A 20,000-nucleotide genomic window follows, 5' to 3' on the forward strand; every position below is an offset into this window, starting at 1 on the left:
CCAGGTTGTATTTCATTCTGACAACGAGAGAGTAGTAGTCATAAAGAATAGATTTGAAACTCGTAAGGGTAGCATTAGCTAAGTACATTCTGCAACAGATTCTGGTTGTTCTAATCAAAGAATATTTCTGATATGTTGTAGTTCTCTTGGGGACAAAGATAAGAAAGCTAGTAGCGGATGCTCGAGTCTTTCTAGTCCTTTGGTGGACCATCCTTATAAAAAATACCATGTTTAGGAGCTCATACCAATGACATACGGGAAGAAGATCTAGAGATATTAACCTGTCCTTATAAGATATTTCTGTGATAAAAGGTAAGTGGATAATAGATTTCGTTGCACGTCTTTGAATTTTTTCAAGTTTGGAAATTAGTTTATTGCTTGAGGCGCTTAGATCTGGGTTTGCGTACGCAAAATGCGCATGCACGAGGCCAAGATACAAGGTGTGCCTTGTAGAAGTACTTCGAATGTACCTGGCATTCCTCCTTATGTATCCTTTCAACCTGGCGTGCAAGGTCATGATCAGGTCACAGTCTACTTAATCGCCGAGCTCACGCTCCTCCTCAAAGGACTGGATGGTGCGGCGCTTGACTTCGTAGCTTGAGGATATAGGCTTGCACTCCTTGTAATGGATTGAAGCTTGCATTTCTTATGATTAAAGGCTAAACCAGAGGCAGCAGACCATAAAGAGATACTGTGAAGATCTTGTTGTTGAGGGGCGCCATCATCCTGAGACTTCATTTCCTTATAAACCTTTTGTGTGGCGGCGAACATCACCACGACACGACTCTTGGTGATGACGTCAGGGAGGTTGTTTACATATAACACGAAGAGAGCAGGACCAAGAATTGAAACCTGGGGAACGCCCGACGTGGCAGGAAGGTCAAGTGAAATCGCCCCCAGTACGGTGACACGTTGGCGCCGATCACAAAGGTACGCCTGGGGCCAATCAAGCAACTTTCCTCCTGAGCCAGCGTCCCGCAATTTGTTGAAAAGCAGGTCATGCCTAACCTTGCCAAAGGTTTCGGACATGTCTAAGTACACACAGTACCAAGAATAGCTGCCACTCCAGTACCAAGAATGGCCTCAATATGTTATAGGGTCTCAAGTAGGTTAGTGACTTCTGATCGCCTACACCAAAACCCTTGCTGACACTACACAATCAGTTCTTGTAATCGCTCTTTGATGCGGTTTAAGACGCAGCTTTTGACGACTTTTGAAACAATACAAAAGAGGGAGATTGGCCTGTAGTTGTCTACCGTGGTCGTTTTCGTCGTTTTGGTGGACAAGCACTACATTGGTTAATTTCTACTCCCTAGGTATGTAACCCTCCTCCAGGGACAACTTGAACAACGTACACAGTGATGGAGCGATAGTTGCGGCGGTTTCCTTCAGGATTCTCGCCGGAATCTCGTCGGATCTAGCGACTTCAGAACAGCCTGAACCCCGCTGACATGCAACACGATGTCGTTGATGACAGGGTGTATAGTTGGCCCTTCCTTTTCCGATTGGCAGTTGTAGAACACCGTAGTGAAATAGTTATTGAACAAGTGGGCGATCTTGTCCGGGGTGTCAGCGGTTGTATGCGAGATGTCGGTTGCCATGGAGGCACTCTCTGGTATCTTGCGAAATTTGGAGCTAGTTTTCAACACAGACCAGAGACGCTTGGGGTTACTCTTAATGTTAGCAGTATTCAAGAACTCGTCTCCGAAACGCAAGTGCTCTGCTAAATTCTTGAATTTGACATTCGTCAGGGCAACACCATTGTGACTGCCTAGTTTTCCTTCTCTCCAAAATATTTCCTCGTCGTCTCGAGTGTATGGCTGAGCTTTGCCTTGATATCTGAAACATTTTGCCTTGGAATTTAGAGTCTCCTGAGACTTTTTGAACTCTCGGCCGTTGATGATGGGTACCGAGTAATTTTTTTTTTTTTTTTTTTCACGAAGATAACGGTCGAGTCTACATAATACGAGGTCGTATTCTAGCTCGTATTCTGGCCCATCTTTTTTTCCTGACTTCCGCGTAGAATTTTGCGAGAATATCATCCAAAACTTGTTGGCCCTAGGACTCCATTTTATCGTCGATATTTCATGCGAGACGCCATTTTTGGCACACAGTCAGCCATATTTTTGTTGTTCGCTTAGTGTTTTTTGCTGGCTGCGGACTCGCTTATCTCGGCCATTTCATCATTTGAAACAACCGGAAAACGGGACTGTTCTTCTTTCCCAAATTGTGAAGATATGCCGGAAACACTTGTAACTGGAGTGGACTGTACATGTTGCTGCTTTAATTTTCCAGAATTGTCAAGTGATGTTTCCGTTCGTTGCACTGTCTCAGACATTAACGATGCTCCGGTTACCGTGGGCTGTGCTTCATCTAAACTAGTTGACAGTTCTAGAGACAAATTATCGTTAACTTTTTTCCAAAAGCCTTGGAAATAAGTCTAAATTGAAATTAGGAAAAATATCACCGGCAGAGTCAATGTCTAATATTCCAAATTCGTCCATGTTGGAAAATTGCCAGTTTGGTAGGGTAAGTGGTTGTTGTTACGCTATTGTGATAACTTTTGTGATTGGTCGATGAAGCTGAGTGCACTTAATATGATTGGCTGATGTACCTGTCCGATTTCAGGAATCCGATTACAGTACAGCCAACTGTCTAATTTCACGGTCCGATTTCTACCCTAAGCATTAATTAGTGAAAAATAAAGTAGTTAATGCACCAATCAAATTTGAGAAAATTGTAATGGTTATGATTAAAGTCGAAGTTAGATAGTTCATTTCAAAATTCGATCTTGGTTTCATTATTAAGGCAACTGATTTGTAGTCGCGAGTGATGCTGCGATGGTAATTTCCTTTTGGCTAAGACTAAAGTAGTCAAGTCAACCGCGATAACTTCACATGCGAAAGATAAAAATTGTATATTCACTGGATACGACATTTTCGTCACTGGAAAAATCGTTGTGTTTCATCGGTATCTGTTTGTGCTTGTTAGTTATGCCAATAGGGACACCTGGGACACCTGGGAGAACAGATTGCTCAAGGTGCTTCCTGGTTAAAATAAAGCTCATTATTATTATTATATTATTATTATTATTATTATTATTTTATTATTATTATCATTAATACTCCAACACCCAAGAGTATGATTGTGGTGTCAGGTTTGTCTCCATCAGCGTCAGAAAAGTGTTTTTTTTTTTCTAAACCACGTTTTGCGGAAAATTAAAAGAATAGAAAAAAATGTCGTACATTATTAAAATCTCCCGTGGATAAAATTCTTTGTGTATTGTATTTGCTTCAAAATGTTGCATTCACATTTAGATGAAATTATATGAAAATACCTGGAGCAAAACGGATTTTAATTGGGTAGTAGGTACAACATTGAGTTAGCTGATTTGGTCTATTGTTTTATTTTCCCAGAAAACTTGGTTTAAAAAAATATACACTTTTCTGGCTTGACAGGGACTGAGCCAATTTGCTTAGATCTTACTCTTGGGTGATGGGCTCTTGGTTAATATGCAGATTTGTGGCGTCAATCATGGAGGGACATGGGCTGAACATTTAAGGAAGAAGAGATCCAAAATATACATATGTGGAGAGAGACACCTATATATTTATATGTATATGTATATGTATATGTATATGTATATGTATATGTATATGTATATGTACAATAGTATATGTACAATAGTATATGTACAATAGTACAATAGTATTATGTACAATACTATTGTACATATACATATACATATACATATACATATAAATATACATATACATATACATATACATATACATATACATAGCAGTACTCAATAGTAAAAGAGCGGATATAATTGTTGCTCAATATGAGTACACATGGATTTTAATACGGTTCTGTTTCGTAGATCCAGTTCATCAGTTAATCACGCCATATACACATATAAATGATGAGTGTGATCTACGAAACAGAACTGCATTAATTCAAAATCCGTATGTATTCATACTGAGTAAAACAGCATTAAAAGCAAAGTGAACACACCATAACACCAAACTCAGAGTGGCCATCACGTCACGCAGCCATGCCTGACTACAATGCCCCAGTTTTAATATACTAAAAATCAGTCCTAAACAAGAATTTAAGTCATCATCTCGAGGCTCTGGGGAATAAACGCATACAAATTCTTCCATTTATTCCCCAGAACCTCGAGATGATGCCTTTTGTTTAGGCCTGAATTTTATAATTAAGTAAAGTACGATCGTCCGGGTGAGTGTAGTCCTTAGAAGGACTTTTTAAGATGACATTGACTGACGTTTCGACAACCCAAGCGGAAGCCATCTTCAGAGTCTTGTCGAAACGTCAGTTAATGCCATCTTAAACAGTCCTTCTCAGGACTACACTCACCTGGAAGATCGTACTTTACTTAATTATGATATGACTCCTGGGCTCAATCCAATTACGACTGCATTTTAATATATCGAAATTGGTCTATTACATATCCATCGCCCGCGGACCGCATCACAATGACCATGATGTTGCACCAACCCTCCTCCCCTACCCACCCCCAAAAATTCATGACCACGTTGTATTTGGAATATATTATCAATAGAAGTTTTCTTTGGTTTTAGTTAAGAGCATGGACTTTGTTGACGTTTGGGGAGAATCTACGTGGGTTTATAGGCGAACTCTCGCTCCATTTCATCTAGGTCTATATCTTGAAAAAAAATCAGATTTTGACGTTGATTCGCGATTTTGAATTTCTTCCTAAAGCATGTAGTGTGAACCTAACTGGTGCGATTGGAACTTTCAACTCAAGAATGGACGCTGACATACATTATTGTTCCTGGAGGATCACGGTCTCGCCTGTATTGCAAATTATCATAAAGTTTACCAACTTTAGTTTGCAAAACGCTGGAAATGACAGTTTGCTTGTGTACGATGGAGAGGATGCCTCGAAAAAAGTGTTAGGAGTGTTCTACAATGGTCAGCTTCCCCCAAAGAAAGGAATATCTTCCACCTCAAACCATATGTTTGTGGTGTTTAAATCAAATAACCACACTAAAGACAGCGGGTTCTTTGCTTCCTACTATACATTTAATAAATCACGTAAGTAGCAAGAAAGACATAATAATCTGACTCGCAGCCAAGCGTATAGGGCGCCTTCGTATATCGCTTGATTTCACATTACACAAAAACAACTGGAAATGAATAAACCCTCAGTCCCCACAACTGCTACAAATTTGGAAACTATCATTTGGACTAGGCCGTTCCTCACATAGGCATGTTTTCGTTACCAAATACAAAAATTTTCTAAAGTGCTTTTCAAGTACGGTGGTTTGAATATCCGGTTGATTCGCCTGGGACATCTGGGACACCTGGGAGAACAGATTGCTCAAGGTGCTTCCTGGTTAAAATAAAGCTCATTATTATTATTATTATTATATTATTATTATTATTATTATTATTATTATTATTATTATTATTATTATTATTTTATTATTATTATCATTAATACTCCAACACCCAAGAGTATGATTGTGGTGTCAGGTTTGTCTCCATCAGCGCCAGAAAAGTGTTTTTTTTTCTAAACCACGTTTTGCGGAAAATTAAAAAAATAGAAAAAAACGTCTTACATTATTAAAATCTGCCGTGGATAAAATTCTTTGTGTATTGTATTTGCTTCAAAATGTTGCATTCACATTTAGATGAAATTATATGAAAATACCTGGAGCAAAACGGATTTTAATTGGGTAGTGGGTACAACATTGAGTTAGCTGATTTGGTCTATTGTTTTATTTTCCCGGAAAACTTGGTTTAAAAAAATATACACTTTTCTGACTTGACAGGGACTGAGCCAATTTGCTTAGATCTTACTCTTGGGTGATGGGCTCTTGGTTAATGTGCAGATTTGTGGCGTCAATCATGGAGGGACATGGGCTGAACATTTAAGGAAGAGGAGATCAAAAATATACATAGGTGGAGAGAAACACCTATAGCTACACATAATACTATTGTACATATACATATTCATATACATATAAATATACAAATACATATACATATACATAGCAGTACTCAATAGTAAAAGAGCGGATATAATGGTTGCTCAATATGAGTACACATGGATTTTAATACGGTTCTGTTTCGTAGATCCAGTTCATCAGTTAATCACGCCATATACACATATAAATGATGAGTGTGATCTACGAAACAGAACTGCATTAATTCAAAATCCGTATGTATTCATACTGAGTAAAACAGCATTAAAAGCAAGGTGAACACACCATAACACCAAACTCAGAGTGGCCATCACGTCACGCAGCCATGCCTGACTACAATGCCCCAGTTTTAATATACTAAAAATCAGTCCTAAACAAGAACCTAAGTCATCATGTCGAGGCTCTGGGGAATAAACGCATACAAATTCTTCCATTTATTCCCCAGAACCTCGAGATGATGCCTTTTGTTTAGGCCTGAATTTTATAATTAAGTAAAGTACGATCGTCCGGGTGAGTGTAGTCCTTAGAAGGACTTTTTAAGATGACATTGACTGACGTTTCGACAACCCAAGCGGAAGCCATCTTCAGAGTCTTGTCGAAACGTCAGTTAATGCCATCTTAAACAGTCCTTCTCAGGACTACACTCACCTGGAAGATCGTACTTTACTTAATTATGATATGACTCCTGGGCTCAATCCAATTACGACTGAATTTTAATATATCGAAATTGGTCTATTACATATCCATCGCCTGCGGACCGCATCACAATGACCATGATGTTGCACCAACCCTCCTCCCCAACCCACCCCCAAAAATTCATGACCACGTTGTATTCGGAATATATTATCAATAGAAGTTTTCTTTGGTTTTAGTTAAGAGCATGGACTTTGTTGACGTTTGGGGAGAATCTACGTGGGTTTATAGGCGAACTCTCGCTCCATTTCATCTAGGTGTATATCTTGAAAAAAAATCAGATTTTGACGTTGATTCGCAATTTTGAATTTCTTCCTAAAGCATGTAGTGTGAACCTAACTGGTGCGATTGGAACTTTCAACTCAAGAATGGACGCTGACATACATTATTGTTCCTGGAGGATCACGGTCTCGCCTGTATTGCAAATTATCATAAAGTTTACCAACTTTAGTTTGCAAAACGCTGGAAATGACAGTTTGCTTGTGTACGATGGAGAGGATGCCTCGAAAAAAGTGTTAGGAGTGTTCTACAATGGTCAGCCTCCCCCAAAGGAAGGAATTTCTTCCACCTCAAACCATATGTTTGTGGTGTTTAAATCAAATAACCACACTAAAGACAGCGGGTTCTTTGCTTCCTACTATACATTTAATAAATCACGTAAGTAGCAAGAAAGACATAATAATCTGACTCGCAGCCAAGCGTATAGGGCGCCTTCGTATATCGCTTGATTTCACATTACACAAAAACAACTGGAGATTGGAAATTTTAAACCCTCATTCCCCACAACTGCTACAAATTTGGAAACTATCATTTGGACTAGGCCGTTCCTCACATAGGCATGTTTTCGTTACTAAATACAAAAATTTTCTAAAGTGCTTTTCAAGTACGGTGGTTTGAATATCCGGTTGATTTGTCAATGAAAACGGCGAAAGGCGAAAATCCTATCTAAATCTAAAGCGTTTTCTTGTACCTACAAACATCTTTCTTCTAGCTCAAAAGTAACGATAGACGTTGTAGGATATCAGATACCAGATGTTTATTCTAAATAATAGCAAAGTATCGAATTTATATTTCAATACCCCTCAATTGACAAAATTGCTAACTGGCATATCCTCCTCCAGATGAGGAAAAACGGGACCATTATTCCCCTTGAATTCCCTAAAAGTTACGTCTCTGAGGTCCTGTTCCAGGTTATCACCATTATCATGTTATTGTCAACATTAGCAAGCGTAGTGAGAGTATTTTATAATTTGTATCATTTAACCAGTTCATCCAACTTCAGCGAGTTCAGGCAGCTCAGTCACTGCAAAGGCTACGTCACAGTCACTAACGCAATCATCCCATTCTCACACTGAGAGGAAGGCAAATGAAGGCGGACAAAGTAAGAAAGGTTGGTCATCAAGTAAAACAACGATTGCTTCGCTCTTCTTATTCGCGAATGATGTTTTTAAGTTATTCCTTTAAAGTTTCTATCGCCTCAACAAATTTTCCGAAATTGTCCCAATACATTTTGTTGTTTTAGAATCGTTTTACTGAAAATTCAATTTTTATTCGCTGCCGGAAAAGAAGTGGTTATAGTTTTATTCATAACACAGTAATGAAAGGGTATGGGTTCTGTAAAATACTGCCCTTTAATAAAGTAATGAAGTTCAATTCAATAATGCATACTGTGCAAAGCTCAGCTGCCGTTAGATCTACAAGCCAATGTCCTCAGTCATCCTCTTGACAGTACATAATCATCAAATCGTTTTGGCAATGTAATTGCTCGAGCTGGCCTGTGGCAACAGGCTGCATAGGTGTTGTTAAATCAGTGACCCCCAGACAGAGAGGTTCTATGGAAACCCGTTCCTTAACTGTTAAACCTGTTATATCCAAGTCTTCCTGCTCTCGACGCTCGGTGCCAGCATTTTCTGAGATTCTCTCGCGGTACTTTTTTCACATAGGACACGTTTCACTTTATCTGCACACCATCTTTTCTCCTTACCGTCACCTCTCCTCCCTTCTTGGCTGTGACTTCACAGGGACTTGTTCTACTTATTTATTTATTTATTTATTTATTTATTTATTTATGTATTCAATCTTTATTTAATCACGGCACAATTCATCAGCAATATAAAACCGTATGTACAATTAAAAATTTAAAACCAAGTATAGATCAAACTATGTAAACTACATTAACTATGTTTTTTCAATATCAAAAAATAAAATGCCGTGTTTAGAATAATGGCCTAGATAATTTAATCAGTCGTTTGAATTGATTGAGGGAATCTGCTTTCCTTAGTTCTAATGGCAAACTGTTCCACAAGACTCCGCCACTATAGCCTAAGCTGTTTTTGTAGTAGTTTGTGCGCGGCTGCGGAACATTTACCTTATTCACAGAGTCTCTCAGACAATACCCAGAGTTACGATGGACAAATGTCGAGCAGAGATACCCAGGAGCTAGTCCCGGTAGGGACCGTTGTTGCTCTTTCAATTTGCCTTTGAAAGACTAGGGATTTCCATCCTAAGAGTTCAAATAAATTGTTGACATCAGCGTCATAGTTACAGTAGGTCAAGACAAGGGCTGCTCTGTCTTGTACTTTCTGCAGTTTGTCCTGCAAAGTTACTCCACAGTTTCCCCAAACAATATTGCAGTAGTTGAAATGAGGTTGTACTAGGGCCTGATAAATAGAATGTAAGGTCCCATTGGGGACAAGATGCCTGATTCGCTTTATGGCCTCAATAGCAGAAGCAATTTTTCTTGGTTACTTGGAATGTAGTTTGGGAACAGTTTATTTGCTTTCGTGTTTCTTAGGAGGACATTATCCCCAAGTTCAACTTGACTTTCTGCGGCTTGTCTTCCGGCATCGACATACTCTTTCTGTGACAGCTTACTTGCCCAGTCTCGGTCACGGGCCCTTACTGGTGATAGGTGCCTCACGCTTCAGGTCCGGTAGCTTAGTCTGCATTTGTCTCCTAAATAATAAACGGAATGGTACTGCACCGGTTGTGATCTGAGAGGTTAATCTGTATGCAGTTAGACATGTTAGCAGTTCCTGACGCCAATCTTTTCCTTCAATCTGGGCAATCTGAATGACCTTCAACTAGGTACGGTCTCGGAGTTCGACTACCCCGTTAGCCTGGGGCAATAATAGTGGTGTTGTGCGGTTATCTATCCCACTTTCTGCAAGGAAAGCTTTAAATTCCTCTGAAACAAATTGAGAACCGTTGTCAGTTTTAGGCGTATAGGGTACTCCAAAGCGAGAAAAGGTTGGTTTAAGGCCCTTTATGATCTTGGCACTTGTAATTGACCTTAGGATAACGAATTCAAAATATCTACTGTAATAATCACGACCACCACAGATTCAGTGTGCTCTACTCTGGATCGAGTGTTCCGGGTTCGGGTCCTGGCCGGGGACATTATGTTGTGTTCTTAAGCAAGATACTTTACTCTCACGGTGCCTCTCTCCACCCAGGTTTGTAAATGGGTACGGGTGAATCTAATGCTGGGGCTAGATAGATAGATAGATGTCCTTAAACCTATTAGTGTTATACTTAATGCGGAACTTGCGCTTTCTTCTAAGATTTAATGAGTTGTTGTTTAGTTCAGAGTTCATGAAGACGTTGGTCGTTTGCTAAAACATAACCCTTCCTTGTACTTGTACATGTTCATTGCCGTGACTTTAACATCTTCAGTTCCCACAGCCTGCCCCCGTCTGACCTTGTAACTCAGTCAGTAGATGAGTATTATTATTATTATTATTATTATTATTATTATTATTATTATTATTATTATTATTATTATTATTATTATTATTATTATTATTATAAGAAGACCTACACCATTGAAAATTTTCTTATTTGTGTCCTTGATGTCTTGGCTATTAGCCTCTGCCCCAACAATGTTCACAGCATGGAAAGATTCAACGTCTCTCAGCAGGGTCTCGACAAAGCAGAGTTCTACACCTCCCTTCATAACCACAAAATCAGCTTTCAGGGTTACGTTTTTGTAAGCCGACAACACATCAGCTGTATGCAAATAGAACCTTAGCCTTTTTGCGGGTCTGGCATTGGACTTAACGGTACTTGAGCCACTGCCAGGTCCCCTTCCCAGAGGGTTGCATATCGTTCCTGAGTCAAGTAGAACATTCTGCAAAATGACACCGCCAACCTGTAGTTTTCTCCCACAGAACACACATAATCGTGTGTGGAATTAGACCATTCCTTGTTTTCCACCATTCCATCGTTTGCACTATCCACACAATTTGTTTTGGTCTTCTTTCCCTTCTCATTTCTCCTTGGATCAGCTATCCCACCCCAATTGCTCCCGCTGTGTTTCTGTGACTGTTGGGATTCTTGTGGTAGCCTTCGGGAACACTTGACTTTAAAATGACCGATTAATCCACACCGATCACACTTGCATCTCCTATTGTTTGCAAAAACGGCCCTCCCGGCCACAGTTATAACACTCCCTCCTCTTACTGTTAACTCGACACCCAACTTGACATCAGTGACAATATTCTCATGATTTGGAATAGCGTTCCCTCCCATTGCTTGCATTTGCAAATCAGTCGCTTCCTGTGCTCTATCAGTTACCAATAGCCATTGCCTTGTTTCTCGATAAATTTCCTGCGCAACTTTGCTGAATAGCATTTATAAATTAGTTGGTCTTTGATGTACACATCCTCCCGCTCCCCGAAGTCACAAGAGGTCGCCTGCTGTCTCAACCGACAGACAAACTGGTCAACAGTCTTTTCGCTACTCTGGCTGATTTGTCTGAACAAGTGTCGTTCAAAAGGCACGTTAACTCTAAGAATAAAATAATCAGCAAGTGCCTTTAATGTGGCGGCGTAATCCTTGTCCTCAGCGTCAGCCACCAGGGTAAAAAAAAATATCTCTTGTACCTCAAGGCCGTGTGAAGGAAAAGACCTCGTTTCTGCGAATCACTCGTGATTCCTTTACCCACCACGCACAGGCCAAAGGCTCTTTTCTATTTCCTCCAACATTGTGAAATGGAATGTGGGTCCCCCTTAACTTGAAAAGGCTGTAATTCCCCGACTTTTACAGCCATAGGCGTCAAAACTCTACCGCTAGCGGCGGCACTCGCCGAATCCTCCGGGCATTACAACAAACTACACGTCACCAAATGCAAAGTCCACTTAAAACGTCTATGAAAGTATTCTCTGCTATCCCGTTCTTGTTGCCAGATGTAAAATACTGTCCTTTAATAAACCCTCGCCTCGTTGTTACAGGATACTTCCAAAGAACGCGACCGTTCAAACATGGTTCTTTGCACAAACACGGCGAACACAGTGTATCATGGGCTACCCTCTTATACAGTTTCCCGTCTAAGGCACCTCCGTCGAATACACTACAGGTTCGACACTGGGTAGGCGTCACAAAGTACTTTACATAGCTGTTTGCAAAGGACTATCAGAATGCAAAGCAATCTATTACTTCAACCTAGTATTAAACACATTATGCAGTATAGGAGCCTCTAAAAACGGTTTTAGGAAGACAGTTAAGGTAATTCCTTGGTATTGCATTGCGCATCCCTCTGCCCACGATTTTCGCGTCATTAGCGCGCGATCATGAGCACGTGCGCGTACAAAACGTAAGAGATTTCCCTCAAACTAAGCCCGATAGCGAAATAAATGCTCCTTTTCTCTTAAAGGAGCACGGTAACCCCCGATTTTTTCTCAGGTATTTGCTAAGAACAATCTAATAAAGAACATATTTGAAGAAGAAAAAACGTTTGATAGTACAATATGTTTTTTTTTTGAAAACAGTTCCGTACTGGGTGTATTTTGGCCAAGGCGAGGACTTCAAGCTAACCACGGAACTGTTCTAAAGAGTGCACTATTCCCACAACCAGGCAATCAAAAACGGCGTAAATGAAGCAATACTGCTTATGTAAATAAAAGAAGCTATATTTTCAAAATAAAATTTTGTATCTTTCAAGTAACGAAGACTTAATTCTGAGTAAGAGTGATTCGAATTTTTAACGTGCAACCAGTAAAAATACCCCATTTTAAGGGCCTTCTGACGCGTAAACAAGCACGGTGACCCCATTTTTTTTATTGCATATTTTTAATGTTTATATCACGAATGTTAATTATGCCAAGTTTTCAAAAAAGTTTGATAGTAGAACAATTTCAATGGAATTACCTTAAGCCAACAAAAATAATAGTTTTAGACAAGTTCAGAGAATCATCGAATTAAAAAAGGTTTTTAGCTAATAAATGCTTTGCCTTGCTTTTCTACAGCAATGGTATATGGGCCTGTCATAGGAGTGCTGCTCGTCGCTTTGATTGTGTTGGTGGTTTATACTGTTTGGATCAGAAAACGTAAGGGAGATTACTCTAAATTGCAACATGGCTGGTTTGCCCTATTTACAGACCTGTTACAAAACAGGCCTCATTGCATTCCAATAGCCGTTGAGCTGAAAGAAGAAATAACTTAAAGAAGACGGAAAATGATTTATTGAAAAAAAAAAAAAAGACAAGACAGGCATATTTGAAAATGACTGCCAATTGATAGTATCCCATATAGAATGTATAGTAAAGAACTTCCAGAAATAGAAACAGTATAAAAACCACGACAAACGAATCCTACTGGGAACACCCATTGGCTTTTTTAGTGAAATCAAAATGAACTTCGTATGCAAAGATCAGATTATCCTTAGATATTGCGTACTTGGCGTACAACCTTTGTATTGCAGTTTCATTCACCTTTACGATCGGAAAGTTAACTAACGCTGTCATGGAAATACAAAAGTAACGAATGGACGTTGAGCGTAGTTTTTGTTTGTTGTTTGTTTGTTTGTTTTTTTTTTTTAAAGGTTGTTAGCTTTTATTATGTTTATAATATAGTTCAACTTTGTCCAAATGCTCACCTCCCATAGATAAGTTCAGCAACTTATTCACGTTATTGTTTTTGTCTCGATCGACGTCTTAGGTGGAAGAAAATATACGTAAGTATTGCGTATTCATTAAGACTTTAGGATGGACAGGTAAGAAGAGAAGGTAATTCTTTGAACAGTATCGTTAGATCTCCTTACAAAACTTTTGAGATTAACGGTAGAGATTAAATGTCATAAAATGATACTACTGATGTTAGGAGGTCAAACCAGCTTCAACGCTTTCAAAAACAAGGTGTACTATTTGGAAGAATTGAATCTACCAAACGTTTTCACTTAATGGTAATGTTGTGATGAACATGAAACACCAATAGATGCACACATTAATGTGACGTAACAGGTTATCATGGCAACAAATGAGCCATCTAAAAACAGTCTATATTTCGTCTTTAAACGTATATATCTCAAAACTCGGTGACCCCTTTTTTTTTTATTGCTAGAGAGTGATTACCACGCTTGATTAGAACTTTCTGCAAAGTTAAAAAAATATCTGGAGTAGATTCAGAGGCACCTTCGCAAGTGAAAAAAAATAGGGTGGCTCTGAATCCGCTAGTTTTTTCCTTATACCGCTAATTCACTTTTCGCATTAAAAAAATGGGGGTCATTTGAGATAAAAGCGCTCAAACACTAAATATAGGGCTTTTAGATGGTTTTTGGTTGCCATGATATGTGCATCTTCTTTAGCAATTATTAGTGTTTCATATGGTACCATGAGAGTATATACACATTCCTTCCAAATTTTTGAAACCAGTTTGAGCAACCTTAAGATGTAATGAGCCCATGGGAATGACGGGAAACTTATTATAGACAGCAACCTGAAGTGAGCTGCTTTCCAGACATGGCGAAGGTAAAAAAAAAAAAAAAGGAGCCTTAAATCCAACCACGCTAGCCACACACAACGAGCGTTGCCCAGTCATGTGATCTTTAACTTCACCGCTGATCGTCCCGAAAGGATTGAAAACAGCCGGACTCGCTATTTTTGTGCTATCAACCATAAGAAGAAAGCCATGACCCTGAACTGGTACTGCAATAGTCCTCTCGGGTAAAGAATGCTGTCGGAAAAAATTCCTCGTGAACGTAGCCAAAGCCGCAGGGACCGCCTGAAAACTATCATTAACCACTCCGTAAGGAAAAACCTTGCATACATCCGCTTTAATGGATGGGCTGAATGATCTCCCAGAGGAATTATTGCAGGCCGACTCAGTGGTCATAAAAGCCTTAAAAAATTTTAGACACATTACAAGTCAGCCTCCGCAAAGCCATCAGCGACGTGATTTTTATCAATGGCTCGTAGTCGGTCCCAACCGTTACCTACTCGTGAGATTCAACTCGGAGATTCAAGCTGCCAAAGCTTCCCGAACTGTCAGTTCAAAGGCACGAAGTATCAAGTTTGAAGACCGAAGGCCTTACTCTTGGGGAGCGACAATTGGCTAGTTGCTGAGGCATTCCACCTTAAATCTTAACACGCCAACTACAGCCAGCAATGTTCAGAAGCTGTCGTCACCTCGCGGCCGGCTGCAAAAAAGGAAACGGGTGGCGATAATCAGCAATGATTCCAATTCTGATTGAGGAAGACGTTTCTCTTGTCAGTTTCTCAAACTCAAATCAATTTTTTTTAAATTGATAGTTTTGTAAAGATTAAAATTATGTTGAACCTATTTCGATGAGAACGTGATACACCATTCCACAGATTTTTTTAATGACTGGAAACCCATTTGACAGTTTTTTAGTCAGGTAAATTTTCCTTTTGTGAGGCCAGATACTTTGAAAGGTGACATTTGAATGACATTTTTACAGTTCATCCATCTTCACATCATTTGATTTCTTTTCTCGGTCTCAAAGCAATCGGTCTCACAGCATTCCCGTAGACACAAAAGAATAAATAAGTAAATAAAAAAACACGTTATTTGCCGACTTAAGGTCGGTCCAGTATTGGGAAAAAAACTGTGCCCTCTGTGTCAGGAAGGAATGGCCCTAGGCCGCATACTAGAGACCTCTGTTCCAATTTGTTTCCATTTTGTTATAAAATATACCACTGTTTATGAAATAAAGAAGGCAAATAATAACTTAAAAATGCAACTATTGAGTTATGATAAAATCTAAGCTGGGTTAGAGGGGGTTTAACATAACTAGTGGAGATTAAAAAATCACTTCTTACATGTTCTGGAACATGGATATACGGTTAATTTGCGTTCTGTAATGAACACGCACTTTAAATTAGCCTTTTAAAGGAGGTAACCGTCTTACCAAATGTACAATTTCCGCAAAGGAAATATATATTTTGCCTGCATTTTTCATTCCTCTTTCCTTACAAACGGACTTGATGTGATTCGGATTTAATTTTTTTTTCCTAAATTGACAAAACATTTCTTTTGTTTGATTTCCGACAAAGAGAGATTAGGGGAAATTTTCTTAATCAATGCTGGAGAAGAACTTTATTTCTATAACTGCATTTGGTTATGAAAAAACTTCATTTTTCTGTGAGAAAAGTTCACCATATTTGGAGTATTTTTGATTTCATATTATTATTTATCATTATCATTATCATCATCATCATCATCATCATCATTATATTATTATTATTATTATTATTATTATTATTATTATTATTATTATATTATTATCATCATCATTATCGTCATTATTTTTTTCCTATTGTTGTCTTCAAAACTAGCAAACTGTCCTGTATTTTCTTTTTGATTTGAGGTTCCACCTACTTTTACTTAGTTTTGCAGGTTTCTTATACATTACGTTCCATGCTTTCATGTGATTGCCAACTAAAGCGTGAGGTCAAGATGGCTGGATATCCGCCAAGTTCTTTTTTGCCTGTTCATAGAACGAGAACGAGGCCAATATCCAGCCATCTTGACTGGACAAGCTTGGTCAGTAAAGGATTAAATGGGATAACACACCAAAAATGATCTTTGATCTTGCGGGACCAAGCGAGAAATCCCGAGCTGGCACGATAGCTCCATCTTGCCCGCCAATCCGTCACAGGATTTGATTCATCTTGCCTGCTCACGGAGCGAGTCATATAATACATCTTCATAACAATAAAATAACTCAACTCCCTGAAAAGATGTTCTCATGACTGACATGCCTTCACGATCTGTAAGTTTATTGCTCAAATAAACTGTCAAAAAGATACAAAGAGATGCACCTGGTCACTGTATAGAGATTTGTATGAGTCACTTGATAATTCGCTGATAGCTGGTTAAATTAAATCTCTTCATTGAATTTGTATTTGGACTTTGGCCTTTAACTAAATGTCATTTCCACTACATTTTTTTTATTATTTTTTTTTATTTTTTATTTTGGTACAACGTAACCTCTTATGTTGACCTTGCGTGGCATCCCTATTTTTGTAATGAAGAAGGACACTTAATTTTATTATAACATCAATAATAAACAAGTTGATCGCTACTGACACCATCATTCAGTCACTTTTTTTCAAGTATTGGAAATGGAAAGATATCGAAGGAATTCTTGATTAGCCGGTACGTTCCAGTAATGGTTTTATTTATGTCGGTATTTCTCCCCGGTCTTGATAAATAATGAAAGCTGTGCACTTCCCGAGTGATCTCAATAGTTTGCTGAGACTTCGAGATCCGAAAAAAAAGACAACTAATCTATTTGGCCACCCGTGTTGCTATTCATTATGTCATCAACGAAATCTATAAAAACCGCAGTGATTAAATGTATGTTAAGCAAAGGTGGGGCCAAAATAGTGCCTACTACCAGGGCTTCTAAATGTTTCACGAAAAAAATTGATAGCAAATCGCGCGGGAAATGACGTGATTTTTCTTTGATCCTTTTTTACCTAGTCACATGTAATTACATCTAATTTTATACGGTGTATTGAGCGCCTTATAAGTCCATCTAATTTTCATGCAAAATTAAATTATTAAAATGAAGTTGCTCAAGTAGTAAGTATTAGATCGGAAAATGTGGAGGCTGTTTTCTCAGACTCCAGGCATTTCATTTAAAAAATAGACAATTTTACTTCCTCGTTTCCATTATCCTCTCTCTTCCTCTCTCGAGGAAGTTCCCTGGTTACGTGTCTTTGTATAAAAATCAAATTCGCATTCAGTAGATGAGTTTAACGGAGACAAAAATTATCATGCCCCTCCCTTTAATTATCTTTCTGGAATCTGCTAAAATCTAGCAGACACCTGACGAGCCGCAACCAGGATACTTTCTCGAGTGACGAAGAGAGAGGACCCTGGAAACGAATTTGACCATTTTACAGTTGTGTGCAAAGTTACCTGACCTTTGAATGAAAGTGAGGCTGGGAGTTGACCTTGTTTTGATAAAAACTACACTGCTTTTCTTATGCAAATTAGTACAAATTAGCATGAGAACAACATCATTAACATAAGAAAAGCAAGGAGGTTGTGTGCCCAATTAGTGCGCTTGTGCTTAATCCATTGACAATTAAATAAAGTGGTGTTATTATTAATTAGCCGGTATGTTCGAGTAATGATTTTATGAAGGTCGATATTTCTCCCCGGTAGATAAATAGCGAAAGCTGTGCACTTTGCTAGTGATCTCACTAGTTTGCTATGACGTCGAAATCCGGAAAAAAAAAAAGACAATCATAACATTTTTGGCGTTATTTGGCCACTATTGTGGCTATTTATTATATCACCAACGAAATCTATAAAAGTAAAGCAAAGTAAAGTAAAGTAGGTGTTTATTAATATCACATTGCTGCCCATAGGCTGATTTACGCAATTGTTTACACACTAAAATTTATAAAATTACAATAATAATCAAAAGTATAATGTAATGCTAACTGTTCTAAAAGAGAAGTAGTAAACAATAACCATTATAATAAAACCTTAATTACATTTCTTGCAACTATGCATAAATTTGGAAAATAACCTACAATGATTGTTACAAGTTTCCCAATAAAAATTTACCTATAAAATTCCATTTTCTTGGCGGGCCATGGCAAGTATAAAACAGTTCTTTCATTCGGCTTATTGGTGCGGATATGAGGAATACTGTAACGACTATGGTTTCTTAAATTGTACCTTAAATTCTTATATAATGGTGAAAGTAAGCTGCCCAGCCTATGATCTTTATCGGATTGCGATGCATATGGAAAAGCTTATCACATAACGAATCAAATTATCCACCATTGGTGTTACACCAAGAATCTCGCATGTGTTATTGTAGCTCTTGCCGGAATAATGATTGAGATCGCCTTTTTCTCAATGCGAACGAGCTCGTTTTATGAGATATTGCAGCATGGCGTTATAAAATACCTGAACGGCATAATCAATTACGGACCTTACGCACGTATTTTAGAAAAGAATTAGATCTGTTGGCTGTGATTTCGCGCGTTTGAGCTGTACTAGGAAATATAATCGCTTACTACCTTTCTTAACTACTTCTTCAATGTTCACATTCCAAGTTAGGTTGGCACTTATGGTAAGTCCCAATAACTTGGCGTTACTTACTACTTCTACTTCTTTTCTATCGATAACAACCGCATCCAGTTCAACTGGGTTCCGGGCAAGAGAAATTCGGAGCTCCTTACATTTATCAGGGTTGAGTTGCACTCTGTTCACATGGGACCACTCAATAACCTGATTAACTATACTCTGTGCCTTACTGGTATTCCCTTTCGGAACGACTTCGGATACTGTTGTGTCATCAACAAATTTCCATAAATGTGGAGTTTTTTTTTTTACATCTAAATCGTTTATTATCAATTCAAAAAGCCATGGCCCAGTTTGGTACCCTGCGGTACCCCGGAGAGGATTGGGCCCCACTTGGAATAAGAACCTTTTTCTAGTTTGGTTCTTTTTAATGGATTAGACACAGAAAATCAATGATCCAGTTAATTATACTACGTGGTACGGCTAAATTACGTAACTTGTTGACTAATATAGAATGATCTATTAGATCGAACGCCTTCCGATAATCGAAAAGTAGAGTTGTTACAGTCGATCCATTTCTGTCAGTCTCCAGGGACCATGTATGCAATATGCTTATCAAAGTCAAAGTACTTGACGATTTCGGGACTGCCCCATACTGGCTACTATCAATAACGTTTAATACAGCAGGCTTGAGAAAGTCGTCTACAACGAAGTCTTCTGCCACTTAAGAGATACAAGGCGTTTGAGAAATAGGTCTTAAATCTTTCTTCAGATCCAGAATTGGTTTCGTTTTCGGCACGGTGAGACATCGGCATTTTCCTAACAGATGGGAGGCGCTGTTGGCTATAGGAAGCATTTAGAATCGCCGTAATCGGAAAGGCCAGGATATCGCCGTACTCCTTGATTAGCCAGTTAGGGATCATGTCCGGTCCGGCAGCTTTAGTGGGGTTGACTTTTAGTAGCGTCCTTTAAACGGTTTCTTCAGAAACACATAGGATCTCTGGAATATTCTCTATAGAGAGACTTTTCAAGCAGAAGTGGCAACTT

General features: G+C 38.7%; 2 protein-coding genes across 5 annotated transcripts in view; both read left to right on the forward strand.

The window, feature by feature from the left end:
* LOC138024838 (uncharacterized) overlaps positions 1 to 14,009 on the forward strand; it is a 37,011-nt gene extending 23,002 nt beyond the window's left edge. Inside the window, exons 4-8 of one of the 4 annotated variants that reach the window (XR_011127064.1) lie at positions 4,747 to 5,082; positions 6,990 to 7,325; positions 7,936 to 8,058; positions 12,437 to 12,994; positions 13,605 to 14,009. Coding sequence is in view for 3 of the 4 variants with exons in the window: in XM_068872026.1 (XP_068728127.1) it covers positions 4,747 to 5,082; positions 6,990 to 7,325; positions 7,936 to 8,058; positions 12,914 to 13,110 (992 nt within the window). In the remaining variant the exon portion in view is untranslated. Of the gene's footprint in view, positions 1 to 4,746; positions 5,083 to 6,989; positions 7,326 to 7,935; positions 8,059 to 12,436 lie in introns of all 4 variants that reach the window. The other 3 variants (XM_068872027.1, XM_068872026.1, XM_068872028.1) reach the window with 3 other exon arrangements.
* Positions 1 to 20,000, forward strand: part of LOC138024826 (uncharacterized) — a 437,788-nt gene that overhangs the window by 317,718 nt on the left and 100,070 nt on the right. The gene's annotated exons all lie outside the window — the stretch shown is intronic.

Source organism: Montipora capricornis, chromosome 11, assembly GCF_036669925.1.
Source record: "Montipora capricornis isolate CH-2021 chromosome 11, ASM3666992v2, whole genome shotgun sequence".
Taxonomy (NCBI): Eukaryota; Metazoa; Cnidaria; class Anthozoa; order Scleractinia; family Acroporidae; genus Montipora; species Montipora capricornis.